Here is a 24223-nt window from a genome sequence, read left to right as displayed (position 1 = left end):
AATTTTAATCCAATTCTTTTTTCTAGTACCTCCTGTTCTTTAGGTGTTGCAATGTAAATTTAGCTTTGAAGAGATTTTGCTGGTCCCCAGAAAAGACAAAGCCTGCACACCCTTAGCATGGCAGAGCCCCACTACTCTATAAGCAGCAATATGAGTAGTGATGACTATGGGTAAAGAGAAGAGCTTTGGAAAAAAAAGCTTGATGCTTAGGAAAAGTCCCTTCTGTTGGAGAGTGTAAGTGGTGATATCACAAGCATGAGAGCCAAGTTATTCCAGCTTGCTTCTGCAATGACACCCCAGTATTATGCCTTTATAAATACAAAGAACTATAATTGTATTTGTGGAGAGAGGAGAACAAGAAATGAGAAGGACTGTGATGGAACAGAACACAGATAAAAGGCCTCTTAATTCAGAAGTAAACCATGGGATACAGAAATTGGAGAAAAAATCTAGTCTTATACCACTGCATAAAACCGAGAACCAAACTCACTGTTAGATCTGCTAGTTCCAGACTGACAACTTACTCCGCATATAAGGAAACACCTATGTGTATACTACTAAGTAGTCTCTGTGGAAGGGTTTTCATGATCATTACCTTGTGTAAAGAGAGTGAGTGAAGCTTAGCATCCATTTACAGAGTGAGCTGAAGCAATCAATGAAAAGTGGCTGATGTATTAAATAGCAATTATCATGAGCAGGGAATTCTATGACACTCAGGGGACCATTAGGAACCCACTGGAAAAGGCAAATGCAATGCAGACAGGTGAGAACGTTCCTTGCTGCAACTACCTTTATTAGTAAGGAAAATACCAGACCATCTGCTTTGCAACAGAAGAACTTACAGGAGGACCAGGATTTCCAGGAGCCCCTGCGAAGCCGGGCATCCCAGGATGGCCCTGAAAAACAAAAGGAGAGATTTTATACATCATTCACATTTCTAATTGTATATAAGTTAACTGGTCATTGGGCACTGGGAGGTAAAATCAAAATGAGACAATACACGGGGAGCTAGTTATAAGGAAGTAACAAACCACAGCTTTTAAAATCAAAGCCTTAGTTTCCAAAACACGCACTTCAGAAATAGATACACTTATATCTAGGGTGTACTTTCTCTAATGTGTATTTCATGGTATGTTAACAGCAGCTGAGAGCAAACATTGTGGGACTGGACAAAGCACAAAACCAGGCTGGAAATCGATGCTGTTTAAAATATCCTACAGATCTCATTGAAGATGTGCTGATTTGCACCTTAAACTACTGACTCAGCCCTTGGCAAAAAAAGTGTAAAAGTTTGCTCCAATTTAGACTATTGTCTTTTCTGTGGCATCTCAATCCCTCCTAAAAGAGGCCACCCTTACACTCATCTTCCAGGATAAATAGCAACACTGGCTTTTTCAGCCCAGAGACACGTAATTGCCTAGATCTCATCTAGGAATTAGCTGAGGAAATGACCAGAAGTTGGCTACTGTAGGGAACTGAATGTATCCAACGTAGAGGTGAGGATCATCTGGGAGTCATTCGGGAATCCACCAAAACAAGACAGGGAAATATTTTGCTGGAAAGGGGAAGGGAAGCCCATCTGAGGTTTAGCAGTGATGGAGAGCTCTTCCTCTCTTCCTCTTCTGTCTCTAAGAAATGTGTTCCTCTACCAGCATTATAGCAGCTATTGACGAAGAAGGAGTCACAGTGATGACACTGTTGGAAAACATACGCAATTTTTACCTGTTCTCCTTTTTCTCCTGCATCCCCAGTTGTACCACGGTCTCCTTTAGCACCCTGATAATGAAAAAAAAGTAATCGGTCACTTTAGATTCAGTGTTGTGTCAGCTTTTTGACCCATTTCATAAAGCACTTGGACATTTGCTCATAAAACACAGAATTAAGAACTGAACCCTGCTTGCTCTCCTCTTAAATTCTGCCCTAGATTTTCTCTACTAATGTTGGAGACAGGAATATCTGGGAAAATGGTCTTTGAACAGACCCAGCATAGTCTTTTATATATATATATATATTTATATATAGTCTCAGGGACATGAAGAGGACAGACACATCCTTAAAAATAGACAGGTTGTTAGGCGATGTACTAAGTGGGATTTTGATAAGGAATCATCTAGCCCAAAGAAGGCACCCACAGTATGAGCTACCAATCTCCTCTCCCTTCAGGGACAACAGCAACAAAAACGTCATTTCCAAGGTGCAGTCAGAAAATTAACACCCATAAAGTGCCTCTCTCTCCCCATTTCTCTCTCTGTCCTCATGACAACAGAACGGAGGCAACGAACTCAAAAGTAGATGTCCATATTATCAATGTTTACAGTTAGACTAGACAAATCTCACAAAGCAAAAAATGCTGAGATGATAGGGATACAAATTATGGGCTGAACAATGTACAGGCTACTAATGAATTGCAGACCATTGAAATGATACTCTGGTTCATTACATGAGAGCTAGGAGACAAGTGGGGAAAGGAGAGCTGCTATTTATCAACTAAAATAGGCCTAATTCATATTGCCAGAAGGCATGAAACAGCTCATGAGCAAAGATCTGCAATTTCACTACTCTGTTTCAGAATGGGACCTTGTATCAGTTTGCATGGTGCTGCTAAGGACAACATATTGCATTTTCAGAAGTGCTCTCTGGGTCTTACCCCACTAGGAGCCTTCTCAAGTACATCAAAAGGAGTCACGATGACAGTTGTTGTCTTGCAACCTTCTTAAAAGTTTTACAGTATTTTCTCTTGCCATTTACCAACTCTGTGAATTTGCTATTTTACTGAATATTAAACTGTATATGTGCAGAATATAAGATCAAATATTTGATAAATAGTCTAAATGAATACAAATTAGACTATTTATCAATTATTTGACTTCATATTCTGCACATGCACAGTTTAAAATTGGTCTTGCTATTTCAGCTAAACAGGCTGAAAAGCTGTTGAGAGCCTCTGATGAGGGAGTTGGGGTTTTTCAGCCTGGAGAAAAGAAGGCTCCGGGGAGACCTTACAGCGGCCTTCCAGTACCTAAAGGGGTGCCTATAGGAAAGCTGGGGGGGGACTTTTTGTCAGGGGGTGTAGTGATAGGACAAGGAGGAATGGCTTTAATCTAAAAGAGGGTAGATGTAGATTAGATATAAGGAAGAAATTCTTTACTCTGAGGGTGATGAAGCACTGGCCCTGGCTGTCCAGAGAAGCTGTGGATGCCCCATCCCTGGAGGTGCTCAAGGCCACGCTGGATGGGGCTTTGGGCAACCTGGTCTGGTGGGAGGTGTCCCTGCCCACGGCAGGGGGGTTGGAATTAGGTGATCTTTAATGTCCCTTCCAACCAAACCATACTATGATTCCATGATCCAGTCTTGCTACCCTCACCTACACTTTTCCATAGCACTCAATAAAGCAGCAGATAAGGTATGCCTCAGGCTGCCTGGGTTTTCTGCCAGTTATTGTCTTTATGGGGTGCTAATTCTTTTGAAAATTTCATGTACTGTCATTTTGACCAACCTTATATTTGCTTTTGAGATTCTGCTGCTCACCCCCAACATACTTTTAATTGTAAGATATAAAAATTAATATATGAATCTTTATTAGCTTTTCCTACACTCTAATAAGTGCAAATACAAAGATGTTAAAATAGCAGAAGCTGTTTTAGACAGTAGGTCAGGATGCAGGAAAGTATAGAGGGAACTGTGGTTCTCATGCCTTATCTCTCCCTCCATTAATTTGTTTTGATTTGTTTCACATTAGGCAGTTGTAAAGGTTTTGACTCTGACCAGGCACTGGCATTATGAGCAGACTGATGACAGAGCTATTAATGGGAAACACTGAAAATGTGACATCATTTGAATCCTTTGGACATTGTGTTCGATGTTGGCCTATGTCCCTAGACCATGAGGCAGAAACATAGAGATGAAACAAGTGATTATTCCTACAGCATATCTCAGGGAATATTCAGAGTCTGTGGAAAAAGCAACAATGAAGACAGTGTATTTGGAGCCCAGCATCCCATTGAGTCACCCTAAAATTTAAAGGGATTCAAGCATATGGAATTCAGACAGGAGAGGATCATGCAGGGGGTCTACGGCTAAGGTTTTAATTTCTTCCTCACGTGGTATGGATTGACATTTACTCTAAAGTCTTTCAAAATTAACAATGAATAAAATTCATTCAAGAACCAATCAGAATTCTTCTGGTTTATTTTATTTTTTATTCGTTTATTGGCTTGTTTTTGTGAACAGAGGGATGGTAGATGACTGTAGTTAAATGGAGAAGTGTTCATGTGGAGAGCTGTGCAGTTTTATGTGCCTGTAGTACTCCAGTGAATTGCCAGTACAGGGCCCACCCAAGAGGTCAGTCCCACTCCTTTACACACGGATGGGTGCCACCAAGATCCTGTGTCAGCCAGAGCACTAACTAATCACAGGTAAATTCTGCTTAGGCAACTAAAGAAAACGAACCAACCTTTGGACCATCCAGCCCAGGTGGGCCTGCAGGACCTCTGGGACCAGCATTTCCCTGCAATGCAGAAGAGGTAGAGGTAAATACTAGATTTAATTTTTTTTTTCCCAATCAGGGGGACAGAGCATGTCAGCATTTGCCCCTCAGTTGGGGCCAATGCTTCAGTATGGCTTCAGACAGGTTTGTCAGCACATTACATATCCCTGTGGATTAACCCACAACAATGCCTAACACTGTAGTTGGCTCTTTCCCAGACCAGCTAAACCTTAGGAAATATTTGTGGTTGCACTGTTTACGTCCACTGGTAACAGCCTTGGCCACTGCTGGAAACACAAGACCTCAAGGGGAAAACATAACCAAAGTGCCACGCAAGGATTAATTACAAGGGAATCTCCTTTCTGAATAAGCCTTGAACCTCTCTTGCTGGGACCCCCATGGCCCGGTATGGTCAAGATGCTGATTAATTAGGATAGAGATTTTCTCCATGTGTTTTTTTACATGAGCAACTGTTTTCCTGGAACAACAGTAAGGTCTGTATTTTCCTCTCCCAAATTCCTTCTTGCAGTTCAAATGGCATGCATCAGTGGACAGATGGGTCAAATTCTCAGTTAGACCTCAAACTTTTTCACTCACTTATATCCACTTAATAGAAGTATAGAGATCCACTAGCATGATGGATGGAGGAAAACTGAAACTGAGAACATTAGAAGAGCCTTTGATATGAGATATGAATAATACAGGATCTCTGGATAGTAGAGAATCATCACTTTTCCTCTCACCCTGTTCTGACAGATACTGAAAAGCTTAAGGGATTAATTTCAATATGTGTTATTTATTAAAACCCTTAACCCCCTTCCTTTATTTCAAGACCTCTGCAAAATTTGTGTCTCTTAAACTGCTGCTACTTGTAACACTTCCCCTCAGACATCCTTGTAACCACAGAAAATCCAGATAATGATCATGGACCTACCAGAAGTGGACTCTGCTCACTCCTCGGTCACTGCTCTCTATTTCCTTCCTACACACCACTGCTATTTCTCCTTCTGAACAATGAGCACAACCCATACCTGCTAAGTTAAGGGTTGGACCAGATGATCTTAGAGGTTTTTTCCAACCTGAATGATTCTATGATTTGGTATCTCCCACAGAGTAAATGGTGGGCAGGAAAAGAGTTACTTTGCAGCTCTTAAATTTCTTACTGTCCTAGGAACCAGCAGTTCCAGAACTCTAAGCTCTGAATTACAGAATTGTGGAACGCTTCAACCACTTCAGTTCCCATGCCTTCTACGTGGCTCAAAACATGTCAAAGGCAAAAAACCATAAGTGCTACTATTTAGGTCCTTCTAGTACAGAAAAAGCCAAGGATACTTATGTCACCATAAGCAGAGATGGCCTTGGCCTATCTACAGACATAGCAGCAACTGAAATCCAGTCCATTGACTCCACAGACATCTATAAAAGATTCAGTACGTTGGTGCTGAAAAAAAATAAACCATGTAAAAATATTGTAAGAAAAAATGGGGTAAACCACTTCCAAGGAATGACCATTTCCCTAGCTCTCTTACCATTTTCCCATCCTGGCCATCTCTACCTGGTGGTCCTCGGAGACCTTTATCACCTTTGAAGCCTGGAATGCCTGGTAGTCCTGGTGGGCCAGGAGGGCACTCACTGCACACATCCTATGAGAAAACATTGATAAATAAATTAGAAACAGACTGAAGACATCCAGTACAACCTGCAGACACCTAGTATGAATGCAGAAGTGTAGAGCTAGCATAACCTATAGGCCTTTGCAATCTGACCACATCGGGATTACTTTAACATACAGAACTGAAGTAAGATTAGTGTGGAGGACAGTGAGGGTCAGCTGCTGAGTTCACACAGGCTCCCATGGGGAGTTTCCTATCATAAATGGGCAACTAACTGATCATCAAAGGTCAAGTAACTGAGGAAATGAGGAGATCAGGCAGCCACAACACTACCAAGAACAGCTTTGTTTTGAAGCTACAAGACTACTAGTAAACTGTGTCTCTACACCAGTCAGAAAGAACTGAGTTACTGTTTAGGGGGCAGACTGCTAGGGAAAACCCCTTTGCAGCACAGTGCCAGAAAGGGTATTCCACAAAGGAAAGTATTCAGCAGCTAGCCTGGCCAAGGAGAACTCATCTGTTGGAGTTCATGATGACCAAGTGAACATCACAGTGTCCTGGCCTAATTCAGTCACGGAGAATTACAACCTCCCTCCTTCAAAAACTCTTTGAAGGATTATCTCAGTAGTCTTCACATTTCTACTACCCTTAAGGATTGAAATTACATGTGGATGACATTTCCATTTCAAAGACAGACTGCCTTCAGCAAAAGTGGAGTGAAACCTGGCTACAAGAGGCAGCATAGCCCAACAGACAGGACTTCAGGTCCACTTGGTACAGCTCCCAGCTCTGTCAATGATCCATTGTGAAACTGTGGGGGAAAATGTCCTTCTAAACCTCAGTTCCTTCATGCATATTGTTCTACTAAAAAAAAAAAAAAAAGAGCTTGAGAGACACCCAGAACAACAGACCCTTAATTTAATCTGGGATCTCAAGTGCTGCTATGTGTAAACTGCACCAAGTGTGGAGTGAAAAAGTACCAAACAGAACAATTATGCAGGATGTACAGGTGTGTTGACCTGTAACATAATCAAAGGAAGAAAATAAAGGAATATCAAAATGACATCCCATACTCCACAAACACTCTGTTGCTATTGTCCTGATCAGAAATCCTAAACAATGCAATACAGTGAAGTCTCCAGAAAAATACTTGATTCCTGAAGAAAGACAGCTCTTCAATGAAGGTATTGCACAGCAGCAATCTTAAAAGGGTCTTTTTGTTAATGGAGTTTGTAATATATATATATATATATATAGGTTTCTTTTAATCAATAAGAAAGGATTTCTTGCTATTTCCCAAGCCTGCTTAAAAATCCCCCAACTCAGCCCATGTAAATCTTTAAAGATTTTGCAGTCAGCATCTATCAAGTACTGACTCATTTCCCAGGCAATGGTGTACAAGGAGAATAAAAGCAGACAGACAGATCGCCCCTTTTGAAACACGAGTGCAGCTGGGGTTAATTACCTGCATACTCTTAGGTGCGCCATGCAAATTGACTTCGCACCCACAGTTCAAACCTATCTAGTCACTGTTGCAGGTGTACATGGAACATCAGCCATTTGATTACGGTGATTTCCATTTCCTGCTTTAGGTAATACTTCTTGACAGTATTTATTTCTCCGTGGAGGTATAGGCCTGTCAAAGAGCTGGAAAAGTCTCAGAGCTTGTGCAACATACACCACATTACAAACGTCTTTGTAGGCCACGTCACTACTGGGGACTGTCAGAAACCATTGGATTTTGATCTCCAACACATTCTTGTGTGTCCCAACAGCAGTGCAAGCAATTTTCAAGGAATTTTAAACCTCTGGCAGAGTGCTTTAAGGAATTTAAAACTCTGACACTTTCCCATCACAGAAGTGTTAGTCAGGTTTGAATCAAACATACGCATAAAGTCCCACCATCCTCAAAAGCTGATTACCTTTACTAAGAGATTGATGTCCTCTGGAGAGAGCAGGGGTGAGGAGCCCTGTGGAATGAGAAATTAATTATCTCAGGCAACTTTAAAAGGCATCAAAGTAAGAAATTTTTCTGAACGTGCCTATGCCCTGGTTTCAATTTGGGCCAAAACCATACATGCTCCTTTACGTTATCAATACGCTTCATCATGTGAGATGAGTTGAGCTCTTTGCATTCTTGCTCACATTCTTGCTCATTATATTGCTTAGTGGTGTTAAGAAACTGGCTTAAAAATTTTGTTTTTTATTTGCATGCAGGCCATCCAGTTATTTTCACACTGTTCCAAAACCATCACAGATATTTTTATCTTAACACTTTAATGGTTTTTAGTATTTTTCCTAAGAGCGTCAAGGAAAAAGCACTGAACTGGACTTGAGGTGACATATACAGGTGCAAACTGAGATAAAACAGAGAACAGAACAACAGTGGGACATCTTTTGGGGATGTAACATAGAAATGAAGTTACGTACTGGTTTTCCAGGAGGTCCTCTTTCCCCTGGATTTCCAGGTAGACCCTACAAATCAAGAGAAAAACAAATGCTTGAAATTATCCTACACTAACCCCCGGTTGCTCCCACACTCTGCTGACTGCTCTGGACTAACATACATTTCTGCTCTCTGCCACCAAGCATACTGCTCTTTGCATGTGGCACACAGTCAACTCCTTTAACTATTTGCAACTTTAAAAGTGTTCCCCCTCCATTTCTTTTTTGGCCATTACTTAATCACTTCTTCGCACTCCATCCTAAATCTCACTTATCTACAGTATGACCAGGTGAAGTTCATCTGAGTCACACAACAACTGAAATTGCTTTGAAATGTCTTCTGGTCCCAGGAAACACTACGAACTGCAGTGGTGTGAAGGATGAAGCTTTAAATCCCTGAAGACACTTGTAAAATGAGAAATCGTGGCCTTTCTTTGCATGAACCTTGTAAACATGTCCTTGTACCTGAAATAGCAGCAAGCTTTTTTTTTTTTTCCTCCCCCCTTTTTTTTTAAAGAGAATCACAGAACATCCTGAATTGGAAGGGACCCACAAGGATCATACAATTCGTCTCCTGGCTTCACACAGAACCACCCAAAAATCAGACCATGTGTCTGGCAGCATTGTCCAAACACTTCTTGAACTCCAGCAGGCTCAGTGCCATGATCCCTGCCCTGGGGAGCCTGTCCCAGTGCCCGACCACCTCTGGGTGCAGAACCTTTCCCTAACACCCAGCCTGACCCTCCCCTGTCCCAGCTCCGTGCTGTTCCCTCGGGTCCTGTCGCTGTTTACCAGACAGAAGAGATCAGCACCTGCTGTTCCACTCCCCAATGTATGGGGAGAATATTTGTGTTAGTTTTCATGAGATGCAGATAAAGAAACAAGCAGCAGCCTTACAATTTAAGGTGCAAGAAATCATGGTTTGGAAAAGGTACCCCCAGTGGACATCTCTTGCCTGTCATTTGCAAATCATTAATTTGTTAAACAAACAGTATTTTTTTTTGGAATCATAGCATACAGTATTGCTCATATGGGGAACTGAATCTCCTGAACAGTATAGTCGGTCATCCAGATAGTGACAGAAATTTGGAGTGGCATTTTCAGCTGGACTGGGTGAGATCTCTTAAAATCGTTCTCAGCTAAATTCCTCTATCAAGCTGGCCTGTGGTCTTACATGACTATTCCAGCATATCCAAGATCCACTGCTATTTATTATCCTAAACTACGTACAAAATACCTTCTAACTATTTTAACTACATACAAAAAAGGTTGTCCTACATGACCACTATTGCACTTGCAGAACAGTTTCCACTGACTACTTAAAAGTATCTCATCTTTGCTCGGTTTGATTGCTTATGCAATAGGACCCACCTGAGAAGGTCTCTGGGACAGTGCCAGATTCCCCACCCAGGATGTTAATCAATAGCCGTAGTGCCTATTAATTGGCCTAGGCTCTGCAGGGGCTGTCCAGGGAATACTCTGAGACCACCCAAAATTTTCACTTGGAAATCTGCTTTAAGAATTAGTCAAATATTTTGTCAGGAAGGGGATTAGGAGTTATGTCAATCACCTTGTCTTGAGTTGGGTCATTGTCTCCAATCAGTCCATTGTATTATTTATGCAGACAACCAGATGGGGAGTTCTTGGGCTGCCTGGGGAATTAATGACTTAAGTGCACTGGGTGAGCACACAGGCACAGTTGTGGTACTCTGCTATACCATGGTTACAGCTATAAGGCAAAACTGAATTTCATCCTTGTATCTTACTCATCATTTAAATTCTCTACCCCTTATCAGAGGAAAGAGAAAATGGGAAACTCTTGGTTGCACTTTTCCTATGTCTACACTAAACACTTCTGAACAAGCAACAACCATTCAGTTACTTTGACTTTCTAAGAGATGAATGTTAAATATGGACTGATGTGGAGCCAAAGTGGAAGTGAAGTGGTATTGAAGTCCATGAATGAAACGATGTTTTCTTGAGGAACTAAACCTTCCACATGTAAGAATCAAGAGAAGGTAAGGTGTAAAGGAGATTGTTGGTACATAATTCCCCACAAATGTCCTTCTAGAGAATTGAGGAAATATGAGACAACTTTACAACCATTTTCAGTTTTGCTGTTTCCACAGAGCAGCTATGTGGTTGTTGGAAGATTGTGGGATGATCCCAAAGTTCCTTCTGTTCCACAACTGCTAATCTTCAGGTCATGCTTTTGGCATCCTTTTCAACCACTTCTCAAAGTGGGAAGAGGATTGCCTAAATACCAGTTATGCAGACCTTATATTCCCAGATCTGCTTTGTTCAGGAAGACTCACACAGCACTTGCTTTAAGGAGTTCAACAGAAAGCGAAGACTTGAGCTATGAGAATTATCCTGGATCAGAAAACAACATAGAAAAGCCAATACAGAAATGTGTTTTATGCTATTAAAGTAGCTATAAATAAACTATTTCTACCACAGGACCCACTGACAACCTTTTGCTTAGGCATCTGAAGCATGACATGGTACTAGAGGTAGAAATTAAGCATTTGAGGAAGTTTTATTTAAAGAAGAGTAAAGGAAGATACTTTTTAGTTATGAGAAAAGAAACATGAGAAGAGAGCAACTAAAACTAAAATCCTGGGAAATATTAAGCATGACAGTGATATCCACATGGCATCAGAATGCCTTGAGACAAAGAGATGGACCTATTTTCTTGAAAGCTGTATTATGTGGAGCTGCTAATGTCTTTTAACAGGATGCAGGTAAGTCAGGATGAGAAATTAAGCTATGTGCCATGGCTGACAAATCTGAAAACCACAGCGTCCCCAGGAAAAGCCAAAGAGTAGAAAGGTACAAGACTGTAAAAACAGAGTCTACTTTGAAGAAAGCTTGTCTGAGCTGAAAGGAACAAATCAGACACAGGACAACGGCACTTCAGCATGTTGCATTATTGCAGAACAGGCAATGGAAATCAGAGTCCGAAGCAGAGAAAAGACTGCTGAGCTATTCAGGCCTGGAGTTAGAAAAGGCTGACAGTCCGTAGCAAGCTGCAAACATCACTCAGAGGTGACAGAAAATGGTAGAAGGAAGGCATGGAGTGTAACTGCACCTGACAAGCTGACTATCAGGGATGGAAACTGGAAAAGAGAAAGAGAAGAGAAGAAGGAGACTCTAAAGAGTCTGCCCCCCAAAAAATGCATGGCACTGAAAAACAGAACTGATGATGTGATATGAGAACACACAGACTCAAAGGAACACCACTATTTGGAATGCTCACAGAGTTCAACCAGTTTCAGGAGTTTATATCCAACAGTGGCTGACACAGATTAGAATAACAAATACCAGTGGCACAGCATAGTAGTGCAGGAGAAAGCAGTCAGCAACAAGGAGGTGTGATGCACAGAATCCAGAGTACTCGACTGGCCTGCAAAATCTGACACACACAAATGGGCCCAAACTGAGAATGGGTGGAAGCTGTGTAAATGACACGCTGAAAAATGATGCTTGGGTAAATGATGTGTGTGAAAATATAAGAAAGAGAAAAATTATAAGGAAGCCAGCCACACACAACAGTAAAATTGAAGGCTTATGGTGAGGAAGTACTATTTCAAGATAGAAAATTAAGCATAAAATGCAATAACTTAAAAGTGTTCTAATTTCTATGAATAAAAAGACTAAAGAGGGGTTAATAAATGTACTTTGATTTGGGATTCATGAACTCTAAACCAAACACAAGAATTCCTTGGAACAATGGCCTTCTAACCATATGGGAAAACCAACCCCAGACCAGAAAACTCTGCTTGTCAGATCCGATGGCAATAATGTATGCATACACAAAGTTTTTGTAATTACAAAAATAAATGCAGGGGAAGATTAGCTTCCCAGTAATATTGGAATGTAGTTATCAGTAATAATTAACATAATTAAAAAGTGATTAATTCAATGTTTATGTTAATTAAAATTATCATAATCAAAATACAGTAAGACCCCATTAAACAGGTGTCATCACTGTTAATAGTAGGACAAGAGAATTTGTCATTCAGACTGTATTTTAATCTAAAGGGGCTAAGTAGGTAAGTTGGATGGAAACATTTTCTCTCCCAGCAGACAGGCAGAGGAGAGTGGATGCTTCCAGATAAACGTGTAGAATTATTTTCTGCAGTTCTCAGAGCATGAGACAAATCTGGCCAATTTCTCTGAAGAAGGTACTTAAGGCTACCTTTTTTTAATGGTTGATATAGGAATACTGCCAGTTTAAAATGTGCTTTTTTTTCAAAAGCAAGTAAAATTAATATTTGAAGTAACTCAAGGAATGAAATTAGGCATATAAAAAAAAAAAAAAAGGTAATTTTAGAGAGAAGGAAGCAATGTATATGGGCCAAAGATGCCATGGAAAAATAAAGCAGCAGATCCGTCTGTTCTTGCTTTGTCCCAGAATAAGAAACTGTGGAGGGATTTATGGACATAGTGGACTCTGGAGAATAGTTCATACAAATAAACACCAAGCCTTATGCTAAGAGTAGCAGAACAAAGCAAAACTATAACTGTAAACGTGGGCAAGGATTTTCAAACCTAAGTTTTAATAAAGCAACATACTGTCCTGAGAACTCTTGATATTTGATCAAGTTGCCAACGGATGTTTCAAAAGATAACCTTGGGCAGTGCTATTGTAAAAAATATGGCACATGCTGTTAGGGCACTAGAAAGACGCTAGGATGCAGTTATGTGAAAAAAACAACAACAACAACAACAAACAAACAAAAACCACCTTTTCCTATTGGAGATAATTCTGGTCACAGCTACTGCAAAGGAAGTATTTACTTTTTCACTTCCCAAAATACAACTGTGAATCAGATTTTACAGCACCAGAGTAAACAGCAACCTATAGCAGGCACAATTCCAAAAGCTGATGATTCTGCAGCTGGAAAAATAAGGCAGAGAATAGCCTAGTGTATGTAAATGTGATGTAGAAGATTTAGATTTATTCAGTCTCAGAAAAAAAAAAAAAAAACAACATGGAATACATTTGCAAGGACCACAGCAAAAGACGAGACATTGAGACAAGTCATTAATGCTGTTGCCTCTGAATGGCTTGGGAATTACATGGCAAGTTTATATTAGCAATTCAAATCAGAGCTTTTCTAACTGATGACATACTGTATAAAAACAAGAGGATACAAAAATGGGTATGCTTCAAAGAACACAGGAATGCTACATTGATATAGAAATGTGCTAAAGCAGAACCAGAAATCCTTTGTACTAGTCACAAATGAAAGTGGAGATAAAGAAACTGGAAATTCATGATCTTGTCAAACTAGATACCCCTGCTGTTATACGAAGAAATGTCGGAATGTGCACTGTAGTTACATTTACACACGCTGAAACACAGGTAAAATTGCTTAACAGGTGATCATGCAGAATACAGAGAGCTCCTAAAAGACGTATTGAGTGCAATTAAAACAGTTAGTGTAATAGTGGATGTGCTTTATAAGTACCATAAGGAATGTTTCTGCTTGGGTAATTTTCTGCTGGAAAAAGGAGATACTTAAAGACTGTAGTACTGCCTCTCCAAGAGCTGACCAGTCAATGCTGATCCAAGCAGAGCCAGAAAGAGATTCAGAAAAGTTGGCTCTGGCACTCTCCTCATGCACAGTTGTAATAAACCCATCTATTGCATCTCCTGTTTAAAACCTCTTGGTTAAAAAATTCAAACATCTGAGACAAGGCAGAGAGCTAGAGGGGTGGTCAGAGGCAGGCAGCAAGAGGGCTCAGCTTCCCAGCTGGGAGTCTGCCATATTTCTTTCTATCCCTCAGCACCATGACTCAACCATGGAGATGGCAACGGTGAGGAAAACACAATAAGAGAAGGTTAAAGTGTCATCTCTCAAGCTCAGTGGCAGCAGCAAAATGAGCTCATAAAAATCTTTTTTAATGGCTGTGGCCCTACATTTATAGAAATATTACAGGTTACCTACCTCAGAGGCTTCCAAGAAGTCCCTAGAGAGCTCAACTATCGTCCTTTTCCAGGGTAGGATCATTCCCCAGTGTATGCTGCCAACTTGGTTCTCTGGTGTCACTTTAAAATAATAGTTCAAAAAAGTCCACCACTTTCCTTGAAAGGTTACTCAGCCTAATTTTTTCCCCTGAAATCCTAAAACATAAGAGCCTCATTTCTCAAACCATCTCCCTTGGACCATCCTGGTAACACTCGGTGACTGTGGTTGAGTATGTGCACAACTTTTAGGGAAATTAGATTCAAGCACTGACGAATTTCTTGAGCACTTACACTTTTATTTTACTTACATCCTGGCCAGGAGGCCCCTGTGGTCCAGGGATACCAGGTACACCACGGGGACCCTGGCAGGGAGAGAACAGAAAAATCCACTAACGTGAGCAGCACTTATCAGGTGTTACTTAAGTGAAGAAAAGAAATTCTCAACCCAGTAGTTATTAGGAAAAACAAACAAACAAACAAACAACAAAAAACTATCAGTTAAACCAATCCAAGAGAGATTAAGAAAAAAAAACAAAACACCAACAACAAACTGATCCCACATTGAACTATCACAGTAACAGTCATTTCTGTGCCTCATGGAGCTTTATGTGCATCACTAAAGTCAAGCCTCACATACCTTGACTGGAAAGGTAATAATGACTCTTTATAGGCAGGCAAGTTTATGAACAGGGAAAAAATATGATTGATCATGGGACTGCAGAGGAGAAAAGAAGGTCCAGCTCCTCAGTGTCAAACGGGTATACACCAGGATTGGCTATAGCACTGGAAATTAATGCCAGTGAATGAAACCACAGCACACAGCTATTGGCTACATGCCAATGGATTGCATCCTTATAAACCATATGTTGAGGAACTAGGTATGTTTGGTGAATACTTAAAGGTACGGTTTTCTGTAAGACTTAAGCAAGGAAAATGCTTCAAAATGCTTTATTTAAACCTTTGAGGCCTTGGTTATATCTCATAGCAGTGTGCCTTGAATTATGTGCCTTGAAATACATTTTCTTAGTGAAGGTAGTTTTCAAGTTAGTTTTCAAGTGACTCATTCTTTCCATCTGTGGGACTATACTGACAGGTAAGGAAAAGCAGTCACTAGATCAATAGTCTAGATAACTCGTGGTCTCACAACCCACTAGAGCAGACAGGTGGTGGTACTGCACATGTGAAGTCCCCTTTAGCTAGCGAATACGTGACCCTACTTTTCTTGGCCAAAACAAAGCAATAAATTAATCATGTCTTTATGAAATCAATGATACTAACACAGTTCATTTGTTTGCCCCCTCCCATAAAATCTGGGTGTAGTTAGAAAGACATACTGTACCAATGACCCTTTGTCTCCTGGGGGTCCAACGGGGCCCTGCAAACAGAGAAGATACGGCATTCAGAACACTAGCAGAGCTTAAAATTAACATCTCCTCTTGGCTGGTCAGGGTGGGTCCTGAAGCACAGAGATAAGAATAAGGAGAAAATGAAAAGCAAAAAAAAAGGAGCAAGTCTGACAGGCTGCTCAGACAGACACGGTGGTTGTGTGCAATACTCTCAGTGGGATGTTCATGGGGGAGGATCAAAGGCACAGTAAGGGAGAAATTGAGGTGGACCATGGGAGAGAAAGTGGTTGAGAAAAGACAGAAAAAGGGACTAAAGGGGCCAGCTGTATGTTAACTTGTCTGTTGTCTGACTGAGCCCTCAACTTCAACACCAGAGTCTGTCCTGTATCGTCATTAAATCCAATTTGCAACACTCTTCCGAATGGGTGAGCTCACAAATTTGAGCCTGTGGGCCTGAATCTTGTTGAGCTTCAAGTCAGATTAGTTGGTGAATAGGAAAGGCGTAGGTCCCAGCAGCTGGACTGAGGGGCTGTGAACCCAAGGGGCTCACAGGTTTGGGTGCAAGCAGCTGGAGGAGGCTGGGGTGCAGGGCCTGGGCACTGGGTGGACTGGGTGTCCGAGACCAGCTGCTGGAGAGACCCACGTTTTGCGTGTATGTCCTAACGGTGGCCTTCCAGCCTGATCAGCCAGAGAGCAGATGCAGGATCGAGACATGCTTCTTCATGTTTCTGAGAGAGTTGTTTAGGCATACGTGGGTGTTGATAAAGGCATCAGTCTGTCTGCACTGGCCTGTTTGTCAGCGTTTGTGTGTTCACGGACACTGTGTATGTATGTGCCCATCAGCAATGTGGGCTCAGACTTGCTTCTAGCTGGAGCCACAGGCACAGAATCGCAGCAGCCTTGTGTCTGCTGGCCTGGGACAGGACAACCTCTCCTGGGTCCCGAAAGCCACTGTGTTCAGCTACTTCTAAAACAAGGAATAGCATCCCATGGGACCTGTGTGCTCTTTAAATGAGGTCAGAGCAGAGAGTCCAGTGGACTTGCATATGCTATTTGTTTGGAGATGCAACTTACCTAGGTGCATAGTACAGTGAGCCCATTAGAAGGTATCCAGTCCTATAGGAACACCACTGTAGTGATGCGGTACCCATATCCAACAGGGATGGGTCAATCTGCCATTCCAAATGCGTCCCAAACAAGGCTTGACCTCACGTCTCTAGTGCTGTGTTTGAATAAATTGGCTCACACTATTGCTCCTCTCCCTTTGGTTTCTATTTCAGGCACATTAATTCGCTAATCCTCAAACAGTTCTCCGTGCGAGGTGCCTTAATGGTCTGCTAAAGCACAGGCTAAATACTTCATGCTGAACCCATGGTAATAGGAAGAGGGAAAGGCAGAGCATGAGCAACTCCCTGCTACTTTATGCATCGTGTTTCCATTACGGAGCTAGAACACGAGCACGTGAATGCACTCCATTTCTCCATACAGTCACTTCTTCTGTTTATGGTTCAGCTGGAAAGATCACACATAATACTCATTTTAGGGCTCGGTGTTATGCAAATAGTAACATAATACTTCAGTAGACAAATTAAAAAAAAAAAAAAGCAAAAAAAAAAAAAATAGCCCTCATCTCATCTTTGTATACCTTTTATGCAGGTTGCAAAGTCCAAGAGAGAGGTTAAGGGGACAGGAGGAAACAGGGTGAGGACGCCAATTAAAAAGAGTTGCTGGCTCTTAGAAGCTGAAAACATTATACACACAGTTTGGTCACATTGCTAAAAAGGGTATAGGCTGACACCTTTATTCAGTGTATAAATATGCACTGAAGCAGCTCCACTGAGATTATTCTATTTTTTAGCAGGACTCAGTCTTTGTGCAAGCCTGATGGATTCAAGGTTATACAGAGCTTTTCAAATTCTGAATCTTTGCACTGGAGCTGGGGATATGATAAACCTACAATGAAGGAAATCACCATAATGGTGATTAAATATATATATATATATATATATATATTTAGTGAAGCAGATAAAATAAATAAAAAGAAGTCAATCAGGAATATTTGGGTATGTACCAGCACCACCTACTCATCCTGACTGTGGTCAAACAATGATGACATAGTAAAAAGTAACCCTCTAGTGTGTGAGAAGTGACGTCTGTATCTAGAGTCAAGTTCTTAGTCATTTGTGTTCATGGATGTGGATGCTAACATCCCAGTGAGGAATGACTTTGGTATCTTGTGTACATCAGGGTGTAGAAGTGACCTCACCTAACCCTGTACTCAATCTAGAAATCGGTAATTAAAAACTAGCCACAGCTTAGTGACTTTCAAACAAGCCAGATGTTCACTTGCTAATTTCATTTTAATATTAATGACTGAACCTTAAAATACTCAAGAACATCACAGTTTCGTATATAAATTGTTACAAATAACACCCAGAGAATCTTCAGTCGTTGTTAACATTGCTGAGGACCATGAAGGCCATGACATGTTCTCGGTGTCTTACATGACTGACACAGACTGCTTTACCATAAACAATATTCAGCATGGTAAATATAATATTAAATGGAGATACATCCCAGAAAATTTATCAACCAGTATCATTCAGCAACATGACTTCTCATTTCAAGGCTATTTCATGTGCTAACTTGGAAACTTCTGTCTAGATAACCAGAGCATGAAAATGTTGGCTGTGATGATTGGTACAGTATCATGGCACATTCAAGGGCCTGTGAAAGGAAGCAAGGTCTCTGACATCCTCTAGCAATTGCAGCTACGAATAAAGTTTGGTTCCTTCTACACACATTTTACTTGTGCATTCAGTGCATAGCTGGAGGACTGAGCATGGAGGCTAGAGAGTCAGAGCACTCCCAAATTCCCCTGATCTCCAGAGGAGTCATACGTGTCAAGTACTGGATTGATGAAAGTCTGGGTTTTCATCCCTATGAGATGAAAATCCAGATTTTCTGAGGCCAGTCCCAGGTACATCTCATGGCCTACTGATGATGGTAGAACCTCATCAACAACAGCAGGAGGTGAGGGCAGAGCTGGATGAGGTGTATAACTCAATCTTTGTGGGGAATTACGGGGATGATGGCTCTCTTATACCACAGCAGTTTAACTAACCTGATTTTGTATTTCCCTGTCAGATGTGGACATATCTGCCACATTCATCCCTCCTAATGGGGTGACAGGAAGGTTACATTTCCCCCTTAAACCAGTTCTGCTGGCTCAGTACAGACGTTGGCTCACATCCAGAGCCAGCGTGTCAAGATGCTGCGGAAAAGTCACAAGTAACAGGCAGAGATATCGTTCATCCTGATAGCACTTTTCTGCCTTTCTCTTTCAACTAAAACTGAATGCATCAAGAGCCCTCACAACAGACATCTGAGCCAGGAATGGCAGCCTCTGGGCTACTTTGCAGTTTTGCATCTTCAGGGGATAAAATGCTGCATCGGCTCTTGGCCAGAGAAGAGCACAGAGAACCCATTCTCCAGGTGGCAATGAGTTAGTTTTTTTTGTCTTGTCACAGGCTGCAGCAGCACCTGCTACTTACAGGGGGTCCAGCCAGTCCGATTCCTGGCACACCTCTGTCTCCTGGCTGTCCAGGGAGGCCAGGAGCTCCCCTCTCACCCTGAAATGAAAGGAGAAGTTACACGTTTTGTGCACTGCTGAGAAAACGCGCCAAAATGCAAGACGGTTTTACAAAAGAACATAGCACTGTTACATCCTGACCTGATCCTGCCTACCAAGGAATGGGATCAGGTTGTGTCAGGACAGAGATACAGAACATTTTCTGTAATGTCATGCCAAGAGAAGTGCCTCCCTCCTTGCGAGGGGCACCAGCCCACCTCCGTGAGCACTCGCACCATGTCAGCACATGCCACATCACATAACTGAGCAGGAATGCAGCTTATACAAGTATTTTAATTTATTTTAGTGCACAGCATCCAATTTCCAGCAGTATTCCTCTATGCTACAGCAGCCGATACACTGCAGTAAATTGAGAACCTCGGATTTTTGTTGAACAGTGCATCTGCTTTTACGGAGTTTTACATTTGCAATTGCCTGCAGGGTATTAGGCACTCTCCTTGGCTTGGGCAAACACTAAGCACCACAGCGTGCTTTTCTTTCTCTGCATTTTTATGGTAGACAGCTAAACTGCAAACATTGCTAAATACAGATTATTTATCCAGGGAAGACAGAATTAAAGATGTGTTACATCTTAATATTTTCCTTTACCAACATAGGCCTGTTCACAGCAGAATATTAATAATTTTTAAAGCATTTCTACCACTCTCTCTAGGGGACTATACTACAATTGGAGAGATCTCCCTTCCAGAAAACTAAATTTTCTATATTAAAACCTGCAGAGCACAGACAACTACTTGGCGCTGTTTAATGGGCATTGTAGAGAGAGGGTTAAGCAAGAATTCAGATACAGTACTTAAATTTAATGTCCGTTCTCTTTTCTTGTTATAGGGAGAAATATCAAATAAGATTTTTATGGATTGTATTGCGGTTGTGAGAGTCAGTCTCACGTTGGCAGTAGACTTATAACAATGAGTCTTATTTATGTTATTTATTATTACACTATTTCCAGCTATATAGAAGCTTGATAGAAAAATGGTTACCCACGGATTCTGCCCACCCCGAATTTAGTCTGCAATATCTCCTACTTTATTTCCTTTCTTTCCTTCTTAAACTAATCTTATATTACAAAGAACCAATACTGTAAGGACAGTGAGAGAAAATGTATTCTGTTTAGTTCAAACACTACTGCAGATCCCTTATCTGTTATTTTGTTCAAGAAAATGATTTCAATACAAAAAGTTCAATAGCGTTTTTCCATGCACAATTAAGATCCCTACCATCTTGTGTTGATATTGAACAGAGTATTTCATTAGATTTCCAACAGTGTTTTTTTTCAGATTTTTATGTTACTTCTGACTCTATCGTGTCTATGTTCTGAACTGCCCAAGGTATATTCAACAGAGCACAATTCATTTATACAGAATGCAACAAAATCAAAATAAAATGTTTCATAGCAGTTTGAGTATTTAAAAAATACTGGATCTATATCGATCCAGCTTCATACTGCTGTATTCCCACCTCTATCATTTACAAAATCAGTTTCAATACCCTATTCTTCTTCCAATCCAGATCAGTACACAGCCATTTCAAAAAGAATTTCTCATATATGTGATTTTACTCATGTAAAATCCAGATGCTTCCACAAGCAAATGTTTTTGCTGTTTTACTCCTTTCTCTATTTGCTGTGCACTTGTAAAGGAATAAACTTCATTTTCCATTGCAGACATTAACTTAATCAACACGCTAGTCTGCCTTAGCTACAGTATAGGAAGGCAAACCAAGACTATTCAGTCTCAATGGAAAATAATTAATTTCCCTTTGAGAGAGGTGAAAGAAATAAATGCTATGGAGGAGTACTCTTTGATGAGTTGACAGGTGGTCTCAAGAGTAGTTCATCTTTAGCTATGCAATGTCTCTCTTGTTGCATGGATTAAAGGTCCCCAGTCACAATTTCCCTGAAAAAGTGTGCAGCATTTAGCATTTAGTCTGTGTTGAATTTGCATAATGCTTAAAGAAATTTTAAATGTGGAAAGTGAACACAGTTAATTCATATCTTAGTATTTGCATTTACAGAGGTATTGGAATAATAAAGAAAGGAATGTCCTAAGTAGTTTTTGAGTGCAAGTTTCACAACCTCTATTTTCTGGTGAAAAACAGACCATATTTTTCACCACAACTTCTTCTTCAGTTTCAGCAATGAAGGGAAGCAATCTGCAATGAACAATAAAGTCCAAACTTTCTCACCTTATGCCCAAAAGGTCCTGGCAAGCCTGGTGGGCCTCTTTCCCCCTAAAGTGACAGAACCAAAACCAAAGAAGCATCATTGCACAGCCAAAGACAGGAGCCTTTGCAAGAGTCAAGGCAGCAACCCCACCACCACCCTCCTTGCTCCACACCATCCTGGTAATATTCTATGGATAACTTGTAAGCAAATTAAATAATCTACTAACTTTACTTTACTAGAATTAAATGCTTTTAGGGAACTTTCAACAATCTAGGCATTTTTTTTATCGGTCACACAGACATTCGATTGTTACTCCTCATGGAGGTCTCCATGTGGAGATGGCCAACATGACACACTGAAGAGGGTATAATGTTCAGAAATACAGCTTCTGTTCTCTTTGCCTTTTTGGATACAGCACTGGTATCTGCAGCATTTTGCATGACAAGACCTTTCATGTCTTCAGATAGATGGCCTGTAAGTATCTGTGAGATCTTAACCTAATTCTTTACCAAAGTCCACCATTTCACTGCAAAAGCTGTGTTTGTCTAGCCCATACTGAACTACTTGAGCCCAGAGCTCGCTAGCAGTACTTACCCGTTCTCCATCTTTACCCTTGCCAGGCAAACCTGGCTCTCCAGCAGGCCCTGGCTCACCAGCAGGCCCTGGTAATCCCACTTTTCCATCTTTTCCTGGGTCACCCTGTAGAAGACAATCCAACAAACCTGTTAATCACACACTAAAGACTATTCCTGTCTCAGATCTTTCATTGTGACTAAAAGATATGCATTTTCTTCTAGACTTATCATCTGAATTTCTCTTGGAATCACAAGGTATCTTCTTTTTGGGAAGCCTTTTCCTACAGGAATCTCAAGATATTTGTAATTTTCCTTAAAAAAAATAAAACAACATTTCAAAATGTTTTGGGAACCAACTAGATGAGGGAGCCCTTGATTCATACATGGTGCTGGGATGGATCTCAGTAATCTGGAATAGAATTTGACTGAATAGATTGTAATTCATCCTCATTTTAAATCCTGTATCCTACATATATGGTACCATATTTCTGATTAATCATTCCTACTATAGCAAACAAAGATTGGGACTTTGGCATGATGGGCACTGTGCAAAGCAGTAGTATATTACAAGCCCTTGTCCTCAGAGAGAGCTCATTGCCTAGCTGTAAGATAGGACATAACAGCTGGGCAAAGCAGACATGCAAAGCAGCAAGGGTGCACTGGAAAGCTGAACTAATGGCCCAATTATATAAGTTTATCAGGAAAGCAGAGATCTCAACTTCCTAAACAACAAAATTAAGTTTTTCTTCCAGCTTTAGATTTACAGTAGTAAACAGGCATCTCAGAGAGTACTTAAAACACCAAATCCCCACTCTTGTCAGGTGGTGAGGACACAAGAAGATCATCACTGCGTTAAATGGGTAGCAGTGACTTCACCATACCCAGTTGTATCTCAGTGGTTTTATTACATAAATTATAAAGCTGCAACAGGGTGAAGTCCTTTTAGCATTTGTAATAGAGGAGGTCAGATGAGATGACCTAGTGAGCCCATGTGTCTTAGTAGTCCATGAACCTACGAAATAATTTCCCAGTTCCAGTTGTTTCCGTACCAGGTTACTTAAAATTGCCAAGAAGAAAATAAACAAATCAATGAAAGAACAAACTCACCTTTTCCCCTTTTTCTCCCTCCTTTCCTGGTAGTCCAGGGTCTCCATGCACTCCCTGAAGAGAAAAGAACTTTAAGGATTAAAACTTTCTTTTTAGGCAATATTTGATCCTAAAGAAAATGGATAGACCAGTGTATTCAGTACAGTCTATCTCAAGGATTAGTATCAGTTTTACACTTTCCAGTACAGACAACTAGAGAATCCAGAGAATCAGACAATCCAGAAAACCACAGAAGACCTGTGTACCAAGTGCTTAAAGGAGTTATTTTTTCAATATAAAAAAGAGCTGAACAGCAGAAGCAGAAATTGAGCTAATCCCGGATTTGTGCATTCTCCTTCTACCAATAACTGTTTCATTCTGTGAAATCCCCAGTAGTTCTTAATCCATTACCAACAACCCCCAAATCATCACCTCTGTGTCAAAGAAGCCAAAAGTCTCGCAAAACAAAGTCTACATTTCTTTATGGCTAATGCTCTTCAAAGCCACAAACTTGAAAACGTAGCTGTTTGTTTTACCCTTTGTTTCAGTTTTTGACCCTTTTCATGTCTTGGCAGATCCCAAAGGATTCCTTGTCAAAATAGAGATGATTAGATGAGCTCCGTATATATATATATATATATATATATATATATATATATAATAGATGATTATAGATGAGCTTTGAATCAAATAGTGTAGCTTCCCAACTCACCAAAGCATGTGTAAGCTATGGTGTATAACTCCATTTTAAAATACGAAATGTTGTGGCACCATAAGGTTGGATTGACTTCTTCTATGTGTGGATGTATAATTATTTTCTTTTATGCACCAGTAAAAATCAGTTACAACTCTATTAGATTTTATAGGTAATATATTGGT

General features: G+C 40.7%; 1 protein-coding gene across 2 annotated transcripts in view; it reads right to left on the bottom strand.

The window, feature by feature from the left end:
• COL22A1 (collagen type XXII alpha 1 chain) overlaps positions 1-24223 on the bottom strand; it is a 232239-nt gene that overhangs the window by 21796 nt on the left and 186220 nt on the right. For both annotated transcript variants that reach the window (XM_083826393.1, XM_083826392.1), the window contains 12 exons: positions 23366-23419; positions 22278-22382; positions 21704-21748; positions 19422-19499; positions 15861-15896; positions 14830-14883; positions 8530-8574; positions 8022-8069; positions 6016-6129; positions 4454-4507; positions 1723-1776; positions 843-896 (listed from right to left, as the gene is read on the bottom strand). In XM_083826393.1, coding sequence (XP_083682519.1) covers positions 843-896; positions 1723-1776; positions 4454-4507; positions 6016-6129; positions 8022-8069; positions 8530-8574; positions 14830-14883; positions 15861-15896; positions 19422-19499; positions 21704-21748; positions 22278-22382; positions 23366-23419 — 741 coding nt within the window. The remainder of the gene's footprint in view (positions 1-842; positions 897-1722; positions 1777-4453; positions 4508-6015; positions 6130-8021; positions 8070-8529; positions 8575-14829; positions 14884-15860; positions 15897-19421; positions 19500-21703; positions 21749-22277; positions 22383-23365; positions 23420-24223) is intronic.

The sequence above is a fragment of the Anser anser genome (genome assembly GCF_964211835.1).
Source record: "Anser anser genome assembly, chromosome: 2".
Taxonomy (NCBI): domain Eukaryota; kingdom Metazoa; phylum Chordata; class Aves; order Anseriformes; family Anatidae; genus Anser; species Anser anser.
The sequence above is the reverse complement of the archived record's forward strand: the minus strand, read 5'-3'. Positions and strand labels throughout refer to the sequence as shown.